We start from the raw sequence: 16,839 nt of genomic DNA on the forward strand, positions 1-16,839 counted from the left end.
TCTTTAGGGAAGGTATATCATGGCCAGTTTGGATGACTTCTTAAACATGCTCTTCAGTTCTCACGTGAATACTTAAAATTTGTGTACTTTATGGTTATGACCGTCCATTCAGCCATCACCATTAAATGCCTTCAACATTGGAGCTTGTGGTAAGTGAGAGAGGGAAAGCGTGTGCTATGTGTCCAGATTTTCTCCACATTTCCACGTGCTCTGCTGGTATGGGTAGAAAAATATTTTGTCAATTCCTCTGTCAATTTATATTGTAAAAGAAAGTGAAGAGATTGCTTTTAAATATCTGCTACATAATTTAATGTCTTCCATTTTAATCAGTTGGTGCAATGTAGTAAAGAATATGAACATTATTCGTTGCTTTAACTCAATGAAAGGGGTCTCCTGGTGCTTTGATGCAAGAATCCGATTGCTGTGTTTACAGAGAAGGTTCACAGCCTTCAGAGAAGGATTAGGACATTTGATTTATTTTTTTTTAATTATGTTTATGTAATGCATGGGTGAGCTTACTGAAGCATACTGAGTTAAAGACATGCTAAATGTTAGTGAAATTTGAGGAGTAAGGAGCGTGCTCTTGCCATGCAGAATCCCTGAAAAGCATAAAAGCGTGATGAGATGAATTAAAACCAAACAATAATACTGAGGTTGAAAACAAATAGGGAAAGTGTACACATACACACCCCCCCTTCTTTCCGTGACAGAAACTTGGGAAGATATCTTTTAAAAGGAGTATGTGCTCATGTGTTGCAAATTGCATGGAACTGGTTGGTAAGGTTTTGTGTCTTGACAGAACTGATAATCTTTATAGGATGGACATTAACACTGACTACCTTGCCTGAAGTGACTAAAATGATTTCAGCAGGTAAACTCATTATGGAGTTTATGCTTAACATTTCAGATTAATTTGTTGTTTTCTTGTGTGTTTGGTTTTTGTTTTTTTCCTTGAAATATATAGGCATTTCAGTAGGACTATGGAGGAGCTGGTTCACGATCTGGTCTCAGCACTGGAAGAAAGTTCAGAGCAAGCCAGAGGAGGTTTTGCTGATACTGGAGATCATTCTCGAAGTGTGTCTTGCCTTCTAAAGCGACAGGCAAGGAAAAGGAGGGGACGAAAAAGACGTTCGTTTACTACACATCATCCCTGGGAGACTGGACATTGCTTAAGTGAAGGTTCTGATTCCAGTTTAGAAGAGTCAAACAAAGACTACAGGGAGAATCATGCTAATAAGAAAGACCACAGTGACTCTGATGACCAGTTGTTGGTGGCTAAACGTAGGCCTTCCTCAAACTTAAATAACATTAGAGGCAAAAGACCTCTGTGGCATGAACCAGATTTGGCTGTTGACAGTTTGGGAAACAGAACTTTACGCAGAAGAAGAAAGGTAAAACGGATGGCAATAGATCTGCCAGCAGAAGTCTCTAATGCACTGACAATAACTCAACAGCAGGATAACAGCAGAGATCAAGAAATGGACAATAACAATAAATCATACCAACACCAAGAGTTTGCCAAGAGCAAAGTGAAAAAAAGAAAAGTAGCTGCAGCTCGACAAGGATCAGAAATTTTGGATGAAGGAGTAGTTATAGAAAATGAAGAAGTGAACCAGGCAAATAAGGACAAAATGGAATATGAGGAGCAAAAAGGCTCAGATGAGAACATGAGTGACAGGTTATTATTTCTCTTCCTTTTTACAGAAACTTTGGATAATATTTGTTTGCTTTTATTACTGTTGGTTGTATTGCGAGACTGTTTTTTCCTTTAATTCCAGAGCTAAAATGCTAGCATCAATAGTACTTGTTAAAACAAGTTACTCAATATTTTTTAACATATATGACTTGCTCAGGTTGAGAAATTAAGCAGAGGAATAACCAAGAAAACAGTTTCTTGAAATTATACATTTTAATTGTTTCAAGATTAATAATGACAATATACAAATTATTAATATGTCTTTTTTCTGGATATATTAACTGATGACAGTTCTCAGACAAAAAATTAAGTGTTTTTCCAATTTCTAGACGTTGGTGCTTTGATTGTTAACTCTATTCATCAGAAAGATTGTAAGTGTTTAGAGTCACCATTTAGACACTATGTTCTTATGTGTCATGGGCATAAAAAGTCTGCAGGTTGCCAAGGATATACATCATTTACGAAATGCAAAAACCAATTTACAGTTCAGAAACACCTGAGCTTACCATTAGAAAAATGGGGGAATGATGACCCCTTGGCAGTACACCTCATCCATCGATTTCAGACAGCAGTCATACTACAATGGTAATTGTTTCCAAAGTACTATTTTGACAACACAGATGTAAGTAATTTTTCTGCCATGCACAAGGGATGTTACCTGCAGGGTCTGGTAAGCTTGATTATGTTTATTCCAGGTGCTTGGTTTTGGATACAGAACTGTTGAAACATATTGAAACATATAACTTAACAGCACTGTGTCCCTGGTCTTTTTGTAACATTTTATCTATAACCTGTTAAGCCTTTTACTTATTGGAGAGGTAGAAGGGTTTTGACTAGAGCAGACAGATTGGTTGCTATCATAACAGCAGTATTGGTAAGTTATTAACTCCATTTATTGTCAGACTTCCAAGTCTTTTTTTTGCATACTAGTTTTGTCTTTGTGTGACCAATAAGCAACTGAATGAGCTGAATGAATCTTGAGCCTTAAAGGCTGTTCCTAACATATTAGTTACTAGAGCACAAGCAGTCCTTCAGGACAGCCAGTGTAACGTCAGACGTCTCATGTAGACGTGCAAGACAGGAGCGTGTTGTCAGGAAGCCTTTAGAAAACTTCCCTCTCCTTTGATGAATGCTGGGAATCTGTTCCCCCCAAGTTGGGGACCTAAAGAGAGATGATTACAAATTTCCTTGGAGCTGGGAACCATTAGATAGCTTATCACATGTCCATAGTCTTGTCACTTTTTTTAAATAAAAGATATTCTGCTATGTTACAAGGGTAACAGTTCTCCACCTCAAAAATTCTGTAGCTAATTTTTGGGTGGAGAGAAGAATGATCTGTGCAGAAATCCTCCAGTAGACTCCCAAACCTGTGTTACTTCCATATCAGGCTGAATGTATTTTATTTTTTTTACAAAAGAAACATTACTGATTTAAAAATCCATTTTCCTCTTCAAAATGCTTAATGTTTTGTTACACAGAATGTTGTATTTTTTCACCTTATTCTTCAAATGTTTGTCTCTGGACCCAATAAATGGCCTTAAAAACCATTCTCATATTCATAGCGTTTTCTACTCATGCACATGGTTGAGTGAGGATCTGTCATTCTGCTGAATTTCTTGCAATGGTCATCTATACCAAAAGATTTGGAATTAGAAAATTTACATTCTGTAATGTGATTAGAAATCCACCATATCTAAGCTTCTAAGGTGTGTGCTGCATCTGAGCATTTTGTATTTGAATAATTTGGACTCATTTTAAACTAACTTTACTTAAATGCAATAGTGCCTCTATTTTTTAGAACGTTTAGCCAGAAGAGTCAGAAATAACTAGCAAACTATTCCTAAGAGTGTGTTCTAAAGCTGAGATTTTAAAAGGAACATGATTTTTAAAAGATTGTGTAAGATGTAGAGAACTAACAAAGCATCTTGGATTAGACTCATGCTTCAGCAACACTTGCTGGAAAAGGAAAAATACAAAGTATAGAAAGCCGCTCTTAATTTTGTACATTTCTGTGCATACATTTTAATAATTATTTTCTAAAAAGGATTGATTTTTTAGAAATTCAGTTTTTAATAAAGACAAAACAAAGCCAATAATTTTAACTGGAATTTAAATTGCTTGGATCTCTAAAACAGAAGTTTTCAGTGTGTACATGAAGTTACTTTAACAAAACATATATATTTGAAGTGTACATTAAAAATGCTAAGTGACACTTTTGCAATCTTTGTGTGTCTTCTAACACAAGAAGCATTTTAAAAGTGCAGGGTTCAGGAGATGTAGGGGGAGTCTTCAAGCTCTTAAAGTGTCAACATCTAAATGATCTGCAATGTGAATTTCTGTGGGGCTGGTTTTGAGCATCGGAAATGAGATTTTTGTGATCAGAACTGGTCCTTTGCTCATCCTCCCTTATCCTCCACATTTAGCTCCTTGGCTAAGTGAGTTGATTTTGGCAGCGCATGGAGTTCTTGATGGTATTTAATTCCTACAAGCTTTGGCAGTTGTTTGTATTTTAGGTGACTAAAAGAGAGGAGAAATCTCAGTTGCCCTTTTGAAAGGGAGCAGCAGTGAGACTTGGAGACATGCACCCGCTGGCCGGTCAGTTCTTGGGGACGGGCTTGGTTAGTGAACAAAGGTCACAAGTCTCATATGAAGCCAAGGTATGGGGCAGTTTGTTAGTAGTAATAGCTAATAATGAAAATAATTTCTTCTTTGTTTCTACAAAGGTACAAATAAAGCTGTGAAGGCTTTCTGAGTAGCAAAACCGTTCCAAGTTTTTGCTTGTATACACAATTTTATAGGACTAAAAGGAATCTGGGAAGTCCTGGAAGTCTTGCTGGGACCAGAATTCTTGCTGCAAAGCAAAAGAATTAGCAATACACAGTGCAAAATTATATTAAAACTGGAAATAAATTCCATCATAACAACTTTCATGTACTTGGATATTAATGTATTAATTCTAGAGATTTTGAATTTATTCAGTGAAATGAGTGCCATGTAGCAATTATCTTGGCTATAATCCTGGCCCTGTTTGACTGAGGAGAATGGGCGCTGTGGCTGCCATGGATATGCTAATGTTACAGTTGGATTTTTGTATTTTTTTTTTGTTTTCAACAACTTCAGCAAGAATTGTTGCACAATTGAAATATCTTTTTTTTAAAAAAAGAAAAAGGAAAAAACAAAGGAGACTTTTCAAAATTGGGAATTTTTCTGGAGAAAGTGACTGAAATACTAGTGTTGAAAGAATTTCCTAACTTTCACTTTTAAAAGTACAATTAAATGATGAATGGACAGGTAGAATCTACGAAAGGGAAAGTTTCTTCTTTCAGAGGTATAATATAAAATTGTGTGCAATGAAATGTAAGGTCAGTAAAGCCAACTGTGCTGTAATCAAGTGAGGATGGGATGCTTACTAGGAGGAAGTTACTAGAATTTGCAACATTTGGAAGTTCAAGTTTTGGTCTCCCTCATAAAAGGTGGTTCCATTCTTATTGCACGCCTGACATCTTCTGCTTAGGGCAATAGTGCCCTAAGTGCTTAAGTCTCTTCTGATTATATTATGTATAAAAGATGGTATAAGTATTACTCATATAGTAAGAATGTGGATAAGATGATACAGCAGAGATTAAGAAATTAATCTTCAAATACAGAGCTGTGCATATGCATATACATATATTTAAAAACTCCACAAAACAACCAAACATTTCTTTGTGTCTTCTGATACTATATTATGTTTCAAATCATGTTGGGATGCCTCCTAAAGGAAGATACAAAACCCCAAATACATATTTATAATTAAGCACAAATTAGACTAATTTTATGTAACTCATATTACAAACTTCAACAAAATTGGGGCTTATATTCTGAAATTAACATTGAAAATTAAATAATTTTCCTAAGTGTATGAGTTATTTAGACACGGAAATAAGACTAATTTATTATTAGTTGATAACTAAACATAATTGAAACAAGTTGAATTGAAATATAGGACCACATGTATGTTTTAATATGGGTAAGTATAGGAAGGTAAACAGACCTGAAGTTCTTGTCAGTAACTTGTATGCAACACTGAGTATTTATAACTTGTATTTAGTGTTATAACTTGTACTTGAATTTGTGTGGTCAGCTGCTTTTTTCTTTTTTCAAACTATTCTACATCTCAGTGTAAGCAAAATGTGATCAAATTTTGATGATAGTATTACTTTTTTAGCAGAGTTACTCTGTTGACAAGAAATGAAATAGGTGGTTTACAAAAGAATCCTTTTGAGTGGAACTCACAAAATTGTGATGTGTGTTATTAAAAGACAAGTCTGTTTTACTGTTTAGACACACCTGGAATATTGTTTGTAGCAATGCGTATACAACAAAGAACAAAATACTCCATCTGTTGAAGTCTTTGATTTTGGAGAGAAGTGCATGTTGTATACATACATTCTAATTTTAAGGCCATGATAGAAGTCACAGAAAAGTAAATTGTACCTTGCTTTTTTTGTTGATGTTATGGTCATTGATCATACTTATTTTCTTTAGGGTGATGATCTTTATTTTGGCTACCTTTGTTATAAACATTTTTCTTTTTCCCCAAGTAGCGCATCGTAACCCTTAAGCCATGTATTTTTCAGAATATTTGCAAATGATGTTCGGAAAGGTAATTTCATTTTCAGACTCCCGTATTTCATGTGCTGAAGGAAGGCTTAGGCTGCTTTTGATGGAGACTTCTATTTTATTGAGCAGTGGTGTTCCAGGATCAAGCTGAATTGCACAGCATAAGAAGGGAGCAGTGAGCTTTTGATGGAAGCTGATAATAAAATGCATCAATTGTGTCAGCACCTTGTTGCAGTCACATCTGGCTTATTGTCAGGGTACCATTAGATTCCCATGGTTTTATGTGCCAAAAATAATATGCTTTGTAGTTAATGGAAGTAGGATATTTGCAGTTTGATTAAAAAAAAAAAATCATCTTGTTTTCTTTCCTATCTCTGTTGGGCTTAAGTTCAATCTGAGCACAGCCTTGTCTCCTTAAAATTTTACGACTGAAAGATCAATTGTTCTTTTGATCTGTTTCTTTCTTTCTCTTATTGCAGTGAATCCAGCAGTCTGAGCAGCAGTGATGCTGGTTTGTTTACCAATGATGAGGGAAGACAAGGTATTGAAACAATCTTTCCCTTCTCCACCCCTCAAACACATCTGGTGAAATTCTATAAGCGTTACAAGTTATTTCGTAGGTCAATTACTATATTTGAGTTGCTATTGCTAGTTTAATGAGTTGAAGTATCACTTGCTTTCCAGATTTTTTGAAATGTTACTAGAGGGTGTTCTGAACCCATGTCTTAGTCAAAAGATGTCATGAGAAGCGTCCTCGGTAATATAATAAACTTACTTATAACTTGGGTGTCTCTGAAAGGCCATATATATGAAGTTTTAATTCTTCAGTTGCTCCAGTTTTGAAACCGGACTCTGTCATTGTCGTACTGCTTCTCAAACTATTTTCTTTTTTCCAAACTGATATGGCAGGATTTCATAGTTATTTTTCATTCAGTAGTTTGTTTGAAAAGTAGTTTCAAACAACCTGCTTTTTCAGCAGTCTAAGAGAGATTAGAAGATGCATACTGTTGAAAGTCTCTCCCTTCTGAAAATTTTTTCTGTAATCTACAATGCAGTGAAGATTCAAAATTTTTCTTTAGTCTGCGTAATGTTCTCATATCTTTTGATATGATAAAGCTATTGCAGATAGAAATAAGATTCTTTTTTCGACTTTAGTGTTTATTGCCATCTTTGAGTACAGCAGTTACCTGTATTATGCTTAGCGTCTTAATGTCCAGTTTATGGACTAGTAACTTGCTGTCTTTGACAGTGTACAAAAATGAGGTGATTAAGACTTGCTTTTCAGTTGGCACTTCTAAGTTAATGAATGGAAATGGAGATTTTCTCACACAGTTTGCCACAGACTACTTGAGTGTGTACGGGAGAACAAGTCTTGGCCCTTTCCAGAGATCTAAGTTAAAGAACATTTTGTTTTGTTTTCTTTTTCCTTTCTCTAGTGTATAATTCAGTTTCTTCTGGTTGTTTTTGTTTTGGTGCTTTTTTTTAATCTTGTTTTAGCGTTATAGTAGGGAGATATTTCAGACTTAGAGCAGAAGTGTTTCCTTCCTTTTCCAAGAGTAACTTGTGCCATATCAACTGTACCTCCCAGTCCAAGTATCTGGTTTTAGTTATACTAGCACATAGCTTTTTAGAAGAATTTAGTCTCTCTTTGAAAGTTTAGATCAATCTTTTAACTTCAGTATTTCAATACTTTATTTCAATGAAAGCCACATCAAAAAGATTTCCTTTTACTTTACTGTATGAATTTCTCTTTTAACTTGCATTTTCTAAAACATTTGTCCTCTGTATTTGTGTGTATCAGGACATACCACATCTCATATGTGCATTTTTGAAAGTACCTTTCCAATATATTTGTATCAATATTTTTGTCCTTAAATTCTGAACTAAATTATTTAAGTCTTTGAATAATATGGCTGAAAACATCTCAGTAACTCTCTGTTTTACTTATATGTTTTGTGGAAGGTAAAAAGGGGAGGAATTGGTAAACAACAGTGTTCTTTCACTGGTGTATTGTCACCTTTTTTTAGTGTTGATTCTTTACTACACAGCTGTTATTCTTATTTTTTGTGGTTTTGATTTTTGAACCTTTATTTAGTTTGATGGTAATTTTCAAGCAGAAAGTGTCAGACCTGAAATATAAATAGAAAGAACAACAATAATTAAACTTGAGAAGGATATTGTTGGGACAAACTGTTATTTTTTTTCATCTCTACTTTGAACTAATTATTTTGTGGGTATAGTCAGAAGACCATTAGCTTCACACTGGATCTCAGGCTTTCTTATATCTGCATTACAGCTTTGGTTTTGTGAAGACTTTTCCATTAGAGTTCATTAGAGATTCTACTACAAAACCTAAATTGTTTATTTCCTAATAACATTTCCCCCCCCCCAAGAAAATCCTAGTAATTTTTATCTTTGTACTCCCTTTTTGAAGTAAGATGAGGTTATTTTATCTCTGTAAATAAATTTATAGCTGAGCTGAGACACTTAAAAATTGAAGGAAGGAGAAAGTAAATCTCATAAAAGCAAAGGAGAAGCCTAGGTGAAAGAAATGAAACTGGAAAAGAACAAGATGAAAATGTATTAAGGGAGTAACTGGCTGATTTTTCTTGTCTGTTTTCTTAAAAGCTAGACTGATTGCTGTCTTCCCAGTGTTCCTCCTCCAGGATATATGTTCAGAACATCAGCATCTTGACCTCATTTGTAGTTCAAATTTTCTGCACTTCTGACTTCAGGTTTCTGCTAAATCAAGTGGAGAACCAGAGATTGATTAATGCTGCCTGGTGAAACCCTTGGTTTGAAATACTTGATGTGCCTGCCATCATTCAGAAGTTTGGGTAGCAGAAGACAAGAGAACCCTGTTGTCCAGGGCAACATATGTTCATTTTGTGTCTCTTGAGACACAAACTGTATTCATGCTATGGGACAGACATTCTAGAAAAGAAAGTGACCTAAAGCAGCAATTTCTTTGAGCAGTTGGCCAGTCACTTAAATAGTTGAGTATTTAATTCTGAACTTTAGAGTGCCAGACCTTGCAGCTTTTAATATTTTTCAAAATTGGTTCAGAAAGCAAACAGTAATAAATTCTACCACAGTAACTGTACTGTTCTGTGCACAGACTCTCAGAAGAGTTTTGACTTCTGTAATTTGATTCAAGAAAACCAGATGTACATTAAATTGGGGGTAGTAATGGGATAATGCTAGATTTATTTTAATTCCTATAATAAAATAGAATTGCTGAGGCTTGAAAATCCTATGTTAGACTTCTGTGTTGTGACATCTAATATTTTAAAAAAAATCCACCTCTTTATGCTCTTCCTTTACAGCTTGCCTCTGTTCCAGTCTTACAGCCTTTTTGATTGATTTATTTGTACCTCTGAAGTCCTCATCAGAGTCTAGCCATGCTTGGCCTCCTTTTCCAAGTTATCCAGGTGCTTATATCAGGTCGTGCGAGAGGGCAAAAGCAGCATTCTTGCTGTACTCTGTTCCAGTCTCTTCTGGCAGAAGTAATTGATACTTGATGTTTTGCAATCCCAACGTGGCAAATGTGATTCTGTGAGACATTGTGTACCCTGTACAGTTAGCCAGCAAAAGCTTAAAGATCATGGAAAATGCTCAGTGTAGGTACAGTTGATGAAGATTGCTGCTGAATTGTTACCAAACCTCAAGTGAATTATTCTGGATTGTGATTTTTTTTCATAAGTTTGTAAATTGGTCAACTTTGAGATAAGATGTAATAGAGTTAGCAAAAAGCTTCAAATCCTATGCAAGTGTCAAGCCTTTGAGCCTACGGGTATGGAGGTGGGAGAGCCTGCCCACAAAGTAGTTGGAAGAACTGAACAGTGGCTGAAGCTTATGTATCTGAAATTATTATGACTTTACTCTTTCTTCCCAGTCCTTCCTTTATTCCTGATAGCTTTTTCACAAATGGTTGTTTTGTAATTGTTAATAGTTTTAATCTTAGAATGGCCTAGGCTGGAAGGGACCTTAGAGATCACCTAGCCCACCCTCCCTGTCATTGGCAGGGATGCCACCTCTCAACTAGACCAGGCAACACATGGGGACCGAGCGGGAATCGAACCCATGACCTCGATGTTGGTCATTGTTGTCAGCACTGTGCTCAACCCACTGAGCTAACCGGCCCCCTTGAGCTAACCACCCCCCTATTGATAAGCACTGTCATACCTGGTGTAGAAAGCTTTGACTGAAGAATTTTGAAACCAAAGATCTAATCTTGCATTGCAAGAGATAATCAATTGTTATTTTTAGGCCTGGCTAATAGAATCACCTGCAGTTTTAAGGCAGTTTAAAAGTCCGCTTTACAAAGACACTTTATAAATTACAAGGCATATTTAATTAAGCTTTCAACACAATGTCAACAAAGCTGTAAGATTGTTCAAATGCTAGTTGATATTATTGCTGTTTTCAAAAAAAAAAGTCTGCAACACATTGCAAGTATATTCTTTAATGAATTTTGTAGTGTTGGTATGACAAATAAGATACATTCCATGTACACCTACTAGTATGCTTAGAGAAATTCAAAGTTGACTTAAGACCTCTTAAATCATGACATACAGCACTTGAAATGTCCTTTAAGATCTAAGCCAGCAGGAAGGAAAATTATATTAATCAAGTGTTAAACAGTTAAAATTGGAGAAGGTCAGGGAATGTCAGAGTTCCACTGTGGATGTGTCTAAGCTTTTAAAGATAGCTGTTCATTATTTTATGATTAGACATATATTCATTACTGTGTCCTTTATGAAGATGACCCACTACTGATTCAGTATATGAGAATTCCATCCTTTTGTCTTCCCTAGCGAGAAACTAATTTGGACCTTGTATAGCACCTCAGTAGCTGCAGATGTCAGGATGGGCTTCTCCATATAGAAAAGAAATGGAGTGTGCAGTGCTAAGTGTAATCACCCCCGTTTCGAGCTGTTGTGGCTAACTGCTTTATAGTCTTTGAGGGTGAAGAATAAATAACGTGAAGTTGTTGTATATGATCCGAATAGTTGAAATCCTAAGTATTGCATGTGGATCCCAGTGGTAGAGAGGAACATAAAGCTGAGATCCTGTGATAACCTTGGTCTGATTGATTAACGGCACACCTGTACAGTCCTTCTACTCAAGTGCAGAGTGTGGTATTACAGTGGACGGGAGGGGTGGGAGGAGGCCTTCATGTGAAGCTTTCAAGCTTGAATGAGAAGTAGCTGCTTAAATCAAATGGTGTCTGAATGGCATTCTGCTATTCCTTTTGCCAGGATAGCTCTGTAGAACACCAAGAGCAAGATGCAGCCTGCCTCTGTGGACGGGTAACTTCAAACTTTTGTTTTCCTGAAACGCTTTGTGTGTGTTACAGTCAATCTTCTGATGTCTCCCAGTGATTGTTAGAGCTGTTAGCTGTGGGTTCTTTTTGTTTGGGTTGTTTTTTTTTTGACTAGGAAGAGATATGCTAGTGATGGAAATGACACTAGCATCTTCGGGTACTCAGAGTCCGTGTGCTGTTGCTCTCTGGGTGCAAGTTGATGGATACTGGAGCACACTATGAAGTGGTGTTTATAGGACACTGATGTTGAACTCTGTGCTAGCCTCTCAGAATAAGTTGTTGCTATTCATAGGCAAGCATATGGACGCCATAGTGACTGCTGTGGAGGGTACTCTGGCCATTCTGAAATAAAAGAAAACTAGGAAGAGAGGGAAAACTATTTGTGTGAAGTGAGACATCTGCTTTTTATAATTCTGCAATGCTTTAACTAAACTAAGATTTGGGTGAAGCTATTCTTAACATGAAATTTCTGGTGATGTAAATAGGATCTATGTCTATAGAGAACCCATGAGAAGCTCACATATATATTTTTCTTACCTTCTAAAAAAGGAAGGCAAATAATTTAACATGAAGGAGTGGTAATTAGGTAAATATGTAGACTCAATAATATAGAATGAAACTGAGGAGGGGAAGGCTTAAAAATAAATAAGTAAATTAAGCCAGGAACTGAAGTGCATTGAAATGTTGGAGTTAACCTTTCTGAGCCAACGAGTTTTTTAAATATGTGGCTAGGAGAAAGCACGGGCTTGGTGTTCCGTAAGTAATTTTCTTTCCTGTAGCTTGGAGGAGTATGATAATTTGCTATACTCTTGTGCTGAGTCAGCACCCCTAAGAGGAAGAGCCAGCATAGTGGATCTTTTGAAGTGTTTTTGAAATTACTTTGAATTTTTAATTCTCACAAGTTCACGTTGCTTATGGATACTGTGTTGCCTTTTGAGAGCTGCAAGTCAGGATGAAACCCAAGTGTTTGGTTACCAAACTCTTGAGCGGGGAGGCCTTTGTCTTATATTGCCTGTACGTATGAGGTGGGGAATTGATTAAATGCTGTGATCTTCCCTGACTCGGTTTGGAAATGGCATCCCTTCGAAGTGGAGAAGCTGCTAATTAAAGTGCCTGTGCATGTTCTCCCCCGCATAAGAATGGTAGCGATAGGTTTATGCTAGGCTCAAGGTGCTACCATGATGGAGTCTAAGGATTCAGAGTTGTTTAAAATACACAGACCAGGAAGCTAAAAACCAGGGACACCTGGATTCTGCTGTCATGTGGGAAAAACCTATGAGGTTCAGATCTTAAGCCTGCCTTTGGCAGGAAGTGACGTAAGTGCTTGGGGAGTTGTATAACAGCATAACAGGTGAGATGTCGTAACAGATAGTTGCTTGACATACTAATATTTCTATTGCACAACAAGGTAACGTCACTTTTTTTTTGTTCCCAGAGAGCCTTTGTTGAGCATTTAGTGAAGATAATAATTTTTCTCTATCACCGCAGTTTGCCTTACCCTTGAGTCCACAAAACCAGTTTTAAATTCTAGCTCTTTCTTCCAAGACTGCATTGCATACCTTCTATGGGCTTCTGTCCTTGAGCTGGTTGTGAAACCAAATTTCAGAATTCTGTGCTTAAGTTCAGAGCAGAATTTTGTTTAACAAGACTTCTTTTGAGTTCCTGATGGTATTTCTTACTAGTCAAGGTGCCTAGAACTCTCATCTTATGACAAAATATTCACAGAAAGATATCTGTGAAAGTTTGGAAAATCAAAACAAAGGACCTCAAACAATGCTGAGCCACAGATGAGTCTGCTGAAAAGATATAATCCTCCCTCCATCATCACCATCTCTGTTCAGTACTCTTAGACATCTCCCCCCAAAAAACATTCCTGCCTTAACATAGCAAGATAGAATTAATGGTGAACGTCTTTGCGAAATATGATGGCTATAAATGAGGATTAGAGTAAATATAGAGAGTAATCTAAAATGCTCTGGGAATGTTAAAATCCTTAAATCTTATTTGGACCTATGTATCTCTCTCCATCTCTGTTTTCCGCTTCCTCCACCCAAAATCTCCTGTTCTCTATCTTCTGCTAATTTTGCTTTTAGTAGTGAGCATTTCGTCTGTGAATGACCAGTAAAGGGCCTTAATTATTCTGTATTTTCTTGAAATACTTCTCCTGATCAATGTTTACAGCCATTTTCACTTGTTCTTGGTTTTGAAGTAGTCTTCTTATTGCAACAATTTATTTGGAGAAAGTGTGTTGTATTTTATTTTTCCCAACATTTTGGCTTGAGTTTCATTATTTGTCTTTTCCCATTGTGGGGTTGAGTGGCAATGAAATTTTACAATTTTCAGGAACAAAAAGAATTCATGTATCTAATAAATCTCGCATTTGTGTCTTGCTTACTTCTGCCTAATTAAAAATTGAAATGCCAAACAAGTAATTTATATGCAGGAATAGTGAGGCATGGTTTGGATACTTTGAAATAGAATTAAACTATTCAGCCCAGACTTTGAAATCTAATTTTTTGGCATGTAAGAAAGGAAATTTGTCATGCAGATATTTTCCAATCCTCTGTAAAATACCTGATTTATATAAACAAACATATTTTAGAAGAAATGCAACAATTTATTTCTAGTTGCCAGTGTGTTTGTGACCTAAGTTTAAGAAAAGATTTTTCCATCTTGTCTTACTTTTGACTTTAAATCCAGGTCTTTAAATACCTCAGCTATAAATATTGTCAGTAAAAATGACCAGCTTTCTGGTACAATGCAGTATAATTCTCAGTCACATGATACTGTCACTTTTCATTTAAAATCAACTTTTTCAAAACTTATTTCTAAATGAACTTAATCAGATTAACTTCATTTAGTCACATCTGTTCATGATTGTTTTCCCCTTTTACTAGCCATACAAATCATGAAATTAAGCTAATTATGTACCATTATCAGCTGCAAAGAACTAGTTTCACAGTTTTATGCCTTTTAATTCCCTGCAGGAGATTAAGGCTTGTTTTGTGTTAATATGTAAAGTGCAGTAACTTAAATGGTTTTCCCTGCAGTTATTGCCAAAGAATTAACTAGTTTATTATTGTTTCTCACTATTGTAAATTGGTTTTAAAACATTACATTTTATGTGGTTTCATTGATGGCAATGCTTGTCATGCTACTGAGAAACATTTTCCAGATAGAACTGCTATATACAAGTAATTTTTATACAGTGATAATGCAAAAGAAATAATTGTCCTGTCAGGGTGTTTATTGATGGTAACATCTGATTTTTATTTTCTCTGCTCCTCCCCCTGGTTTGGGGGCTTGGGTGGGATCCTGCCCTCACACAGGTGATGATGAGCAGAGTGATTGGTTTCACGAAAGTGAATCTGGTGGAGCGTGTGGAATTACGGGTGTCATTCCCTGGTGGGAACAAGAAGACTCTGCAGAACTGGAGAGAGAATTGCCTGATCCAGTCTTTGAAAGTATCTTAACTGGCACTTTCCCTCTCATGTCCCGTTCAGGGAGGAGAGGTAAGTAGCAATCAAGCAAATGCAAACTGTAGAATCACTTGGGTACAGTAGGAAGATATCTGTGGATTATGCAAAATACGTAAAATATTGACAAGATACTGGAGTTACAATTTTGTTTCTTTGAACTACTTCATTTTTAAGGTATCATTAGAGAGAAGTAATTGTTTGGGTTTTTTTTTTAGAAGTAAATTATTAGAAAAATCAGAAAGTGTAAAATTTGGTATGTTTTGATAGCCTACTCTTTTATTTGTTGTCTCAATGTTTGCACTGAGAATTATTAAGCGTTACTTAAAGTGAATTTTTCTATTCCATTTTGTTCCTGGCTTCTGTGATAATGTTTAGAATTCTACAGAAGTTCATTAATCCAAAGGCTTGTAGACTAGTGTGACCATCTGCTTTGCTTTATGGTCAGGCCATATTGTTTGTAGAGAGGAGGGAAAGGTTCCTTTAGAGCAAGGGTTGAGATTGTAACTTAAAAAATATCTAAATACTTTAGAAAACTGTGGATCCAGTGTATCCAATGGCAAGTTGTAGTAGTGTTAGATTCCATTTACAGCTGGAAAACCACTCTGGTCTAAAGAATGAAGTTGTCAGGCCTTAACTTGCTGTCAAAGAATTTTGTTGTGCTTTCCCTATGTCACAAGGATCTCCTTTTACATTCAAATACAATTGTTGGTGTTTTTTTATGTGAACAGTGGTCAAATCACTTTTAAACTACTCTGCGTACTGAATTTATTGAATTCTTTCCTGAGGCTTATTTTCCAGATGCTTCCAGTTGTTTCTGAGGACTTAGTCTCTGCATATTCACCAGATTTAACATTTTCTAGTACTAATGAAGTTTTAAGTGAAACAAAAATCACTTTCCTACTGTCGTTCAGTATGGTCTGCTTATGCAGCTAGCTGTGAATAGAACCAGGATAGCAGTAAGAATATCTACAGAAATGTTCATTTTTCATGACAACTTGGGCTTTCTCTCACTTTTCCCATTCTGTGCTTTGTTTCCACCAGTACCATGTTGGACAGTGTTAAGATGACTTTGTTTAACTGAAGTCAGATTAATAGATTAGTATGTAATAGTGAATTTTACTGGTTATATGGTATAGGAAATACTCTTAAGTCTGTTTGTACTATTTCTTTTTTCTAGGTTTCCAGAATAGATTTCATCTTCATGGAATGCCAGCAAGAAACATCAAAAAGGCTTCAGGAAACCAGAATGCAGTGGTACGTGCTTTTATTATTCTAAGCTAATGTATTCTTAGAGACTTTTTTTTTGAAAGCGTATTCTTTTCATGCTTTTTTCCTAATGTTATAGGTAGGTAATGGAATGGTAAGACTACAGTGCCACTGCTCCCTGATATTGTGTGTTTGCTTTTTAAGTAGTTAGACTCTTGCCACTGCAGTTCTATTGTAATCGAATAATTGTGTGCACTTGAATGGCAGATGACAGTCTGATACTGTTTCTCAGTACTTACTTTGAACTAAGTGAAAGGAAAGGTTTTGGGGGGCATTATGTAAGATTTTCGGTGTATATCTCATGTCCAGATGAAAACATATTTCTCTTCTTACAATGAAAATCGAAGTTAATTTGGGGTTTTTTTCTAATACTAAAACTGTTCCACGTTGGGTTATAGTAGGATTCTGATGGATTTTGTGGTTGTTTTTTTTCCCCGTGAGTCTGCTTTGAAAAATCTGTCATTATGTTT

General features: G+C 36.0%; 1 protein-coding gene across 1 annotated transcript; it reads left to right on the forward strand.

Moving 5' to 3' along the window:
* Window positions 1-971: 971 nt before the first annotated feature.
* Window positions 972-16,357, forward strand: GPATCH2 (G patch domain containing 2; the record flags this gene model as incomplete). Its single annotated transcript, XM_009873904.1, has 4 exons — window positions 972-1,678; window positions 6,778-6,839; window positions 14,954-15,136; window positions 16,281-16,357. Coding segments are annotated over exons 1-4 (1,020 nt in total), but the record flags the coding sequence as incomplete, so codon positions are not given.
* Window positions 16,358-16,839: the final 482 nt, after the last annotated feature.

The sequence above is a fragment of the Apaloderma vittatum genome, unplaced genomic scaffold (genome assembly GCF_000703405.1).
Source record: "Apaloderma vittatum isolate BGI_N311 unplaced genomic scaffold, ASM70340v1 scaffold15827, whole genome shotgun sequence".
NCBI lineage: Eukaryota > Metazoa > Chordata > Aves > Trogoniformes > Trogonidae > Apaloderma > Apaloderma vittatum.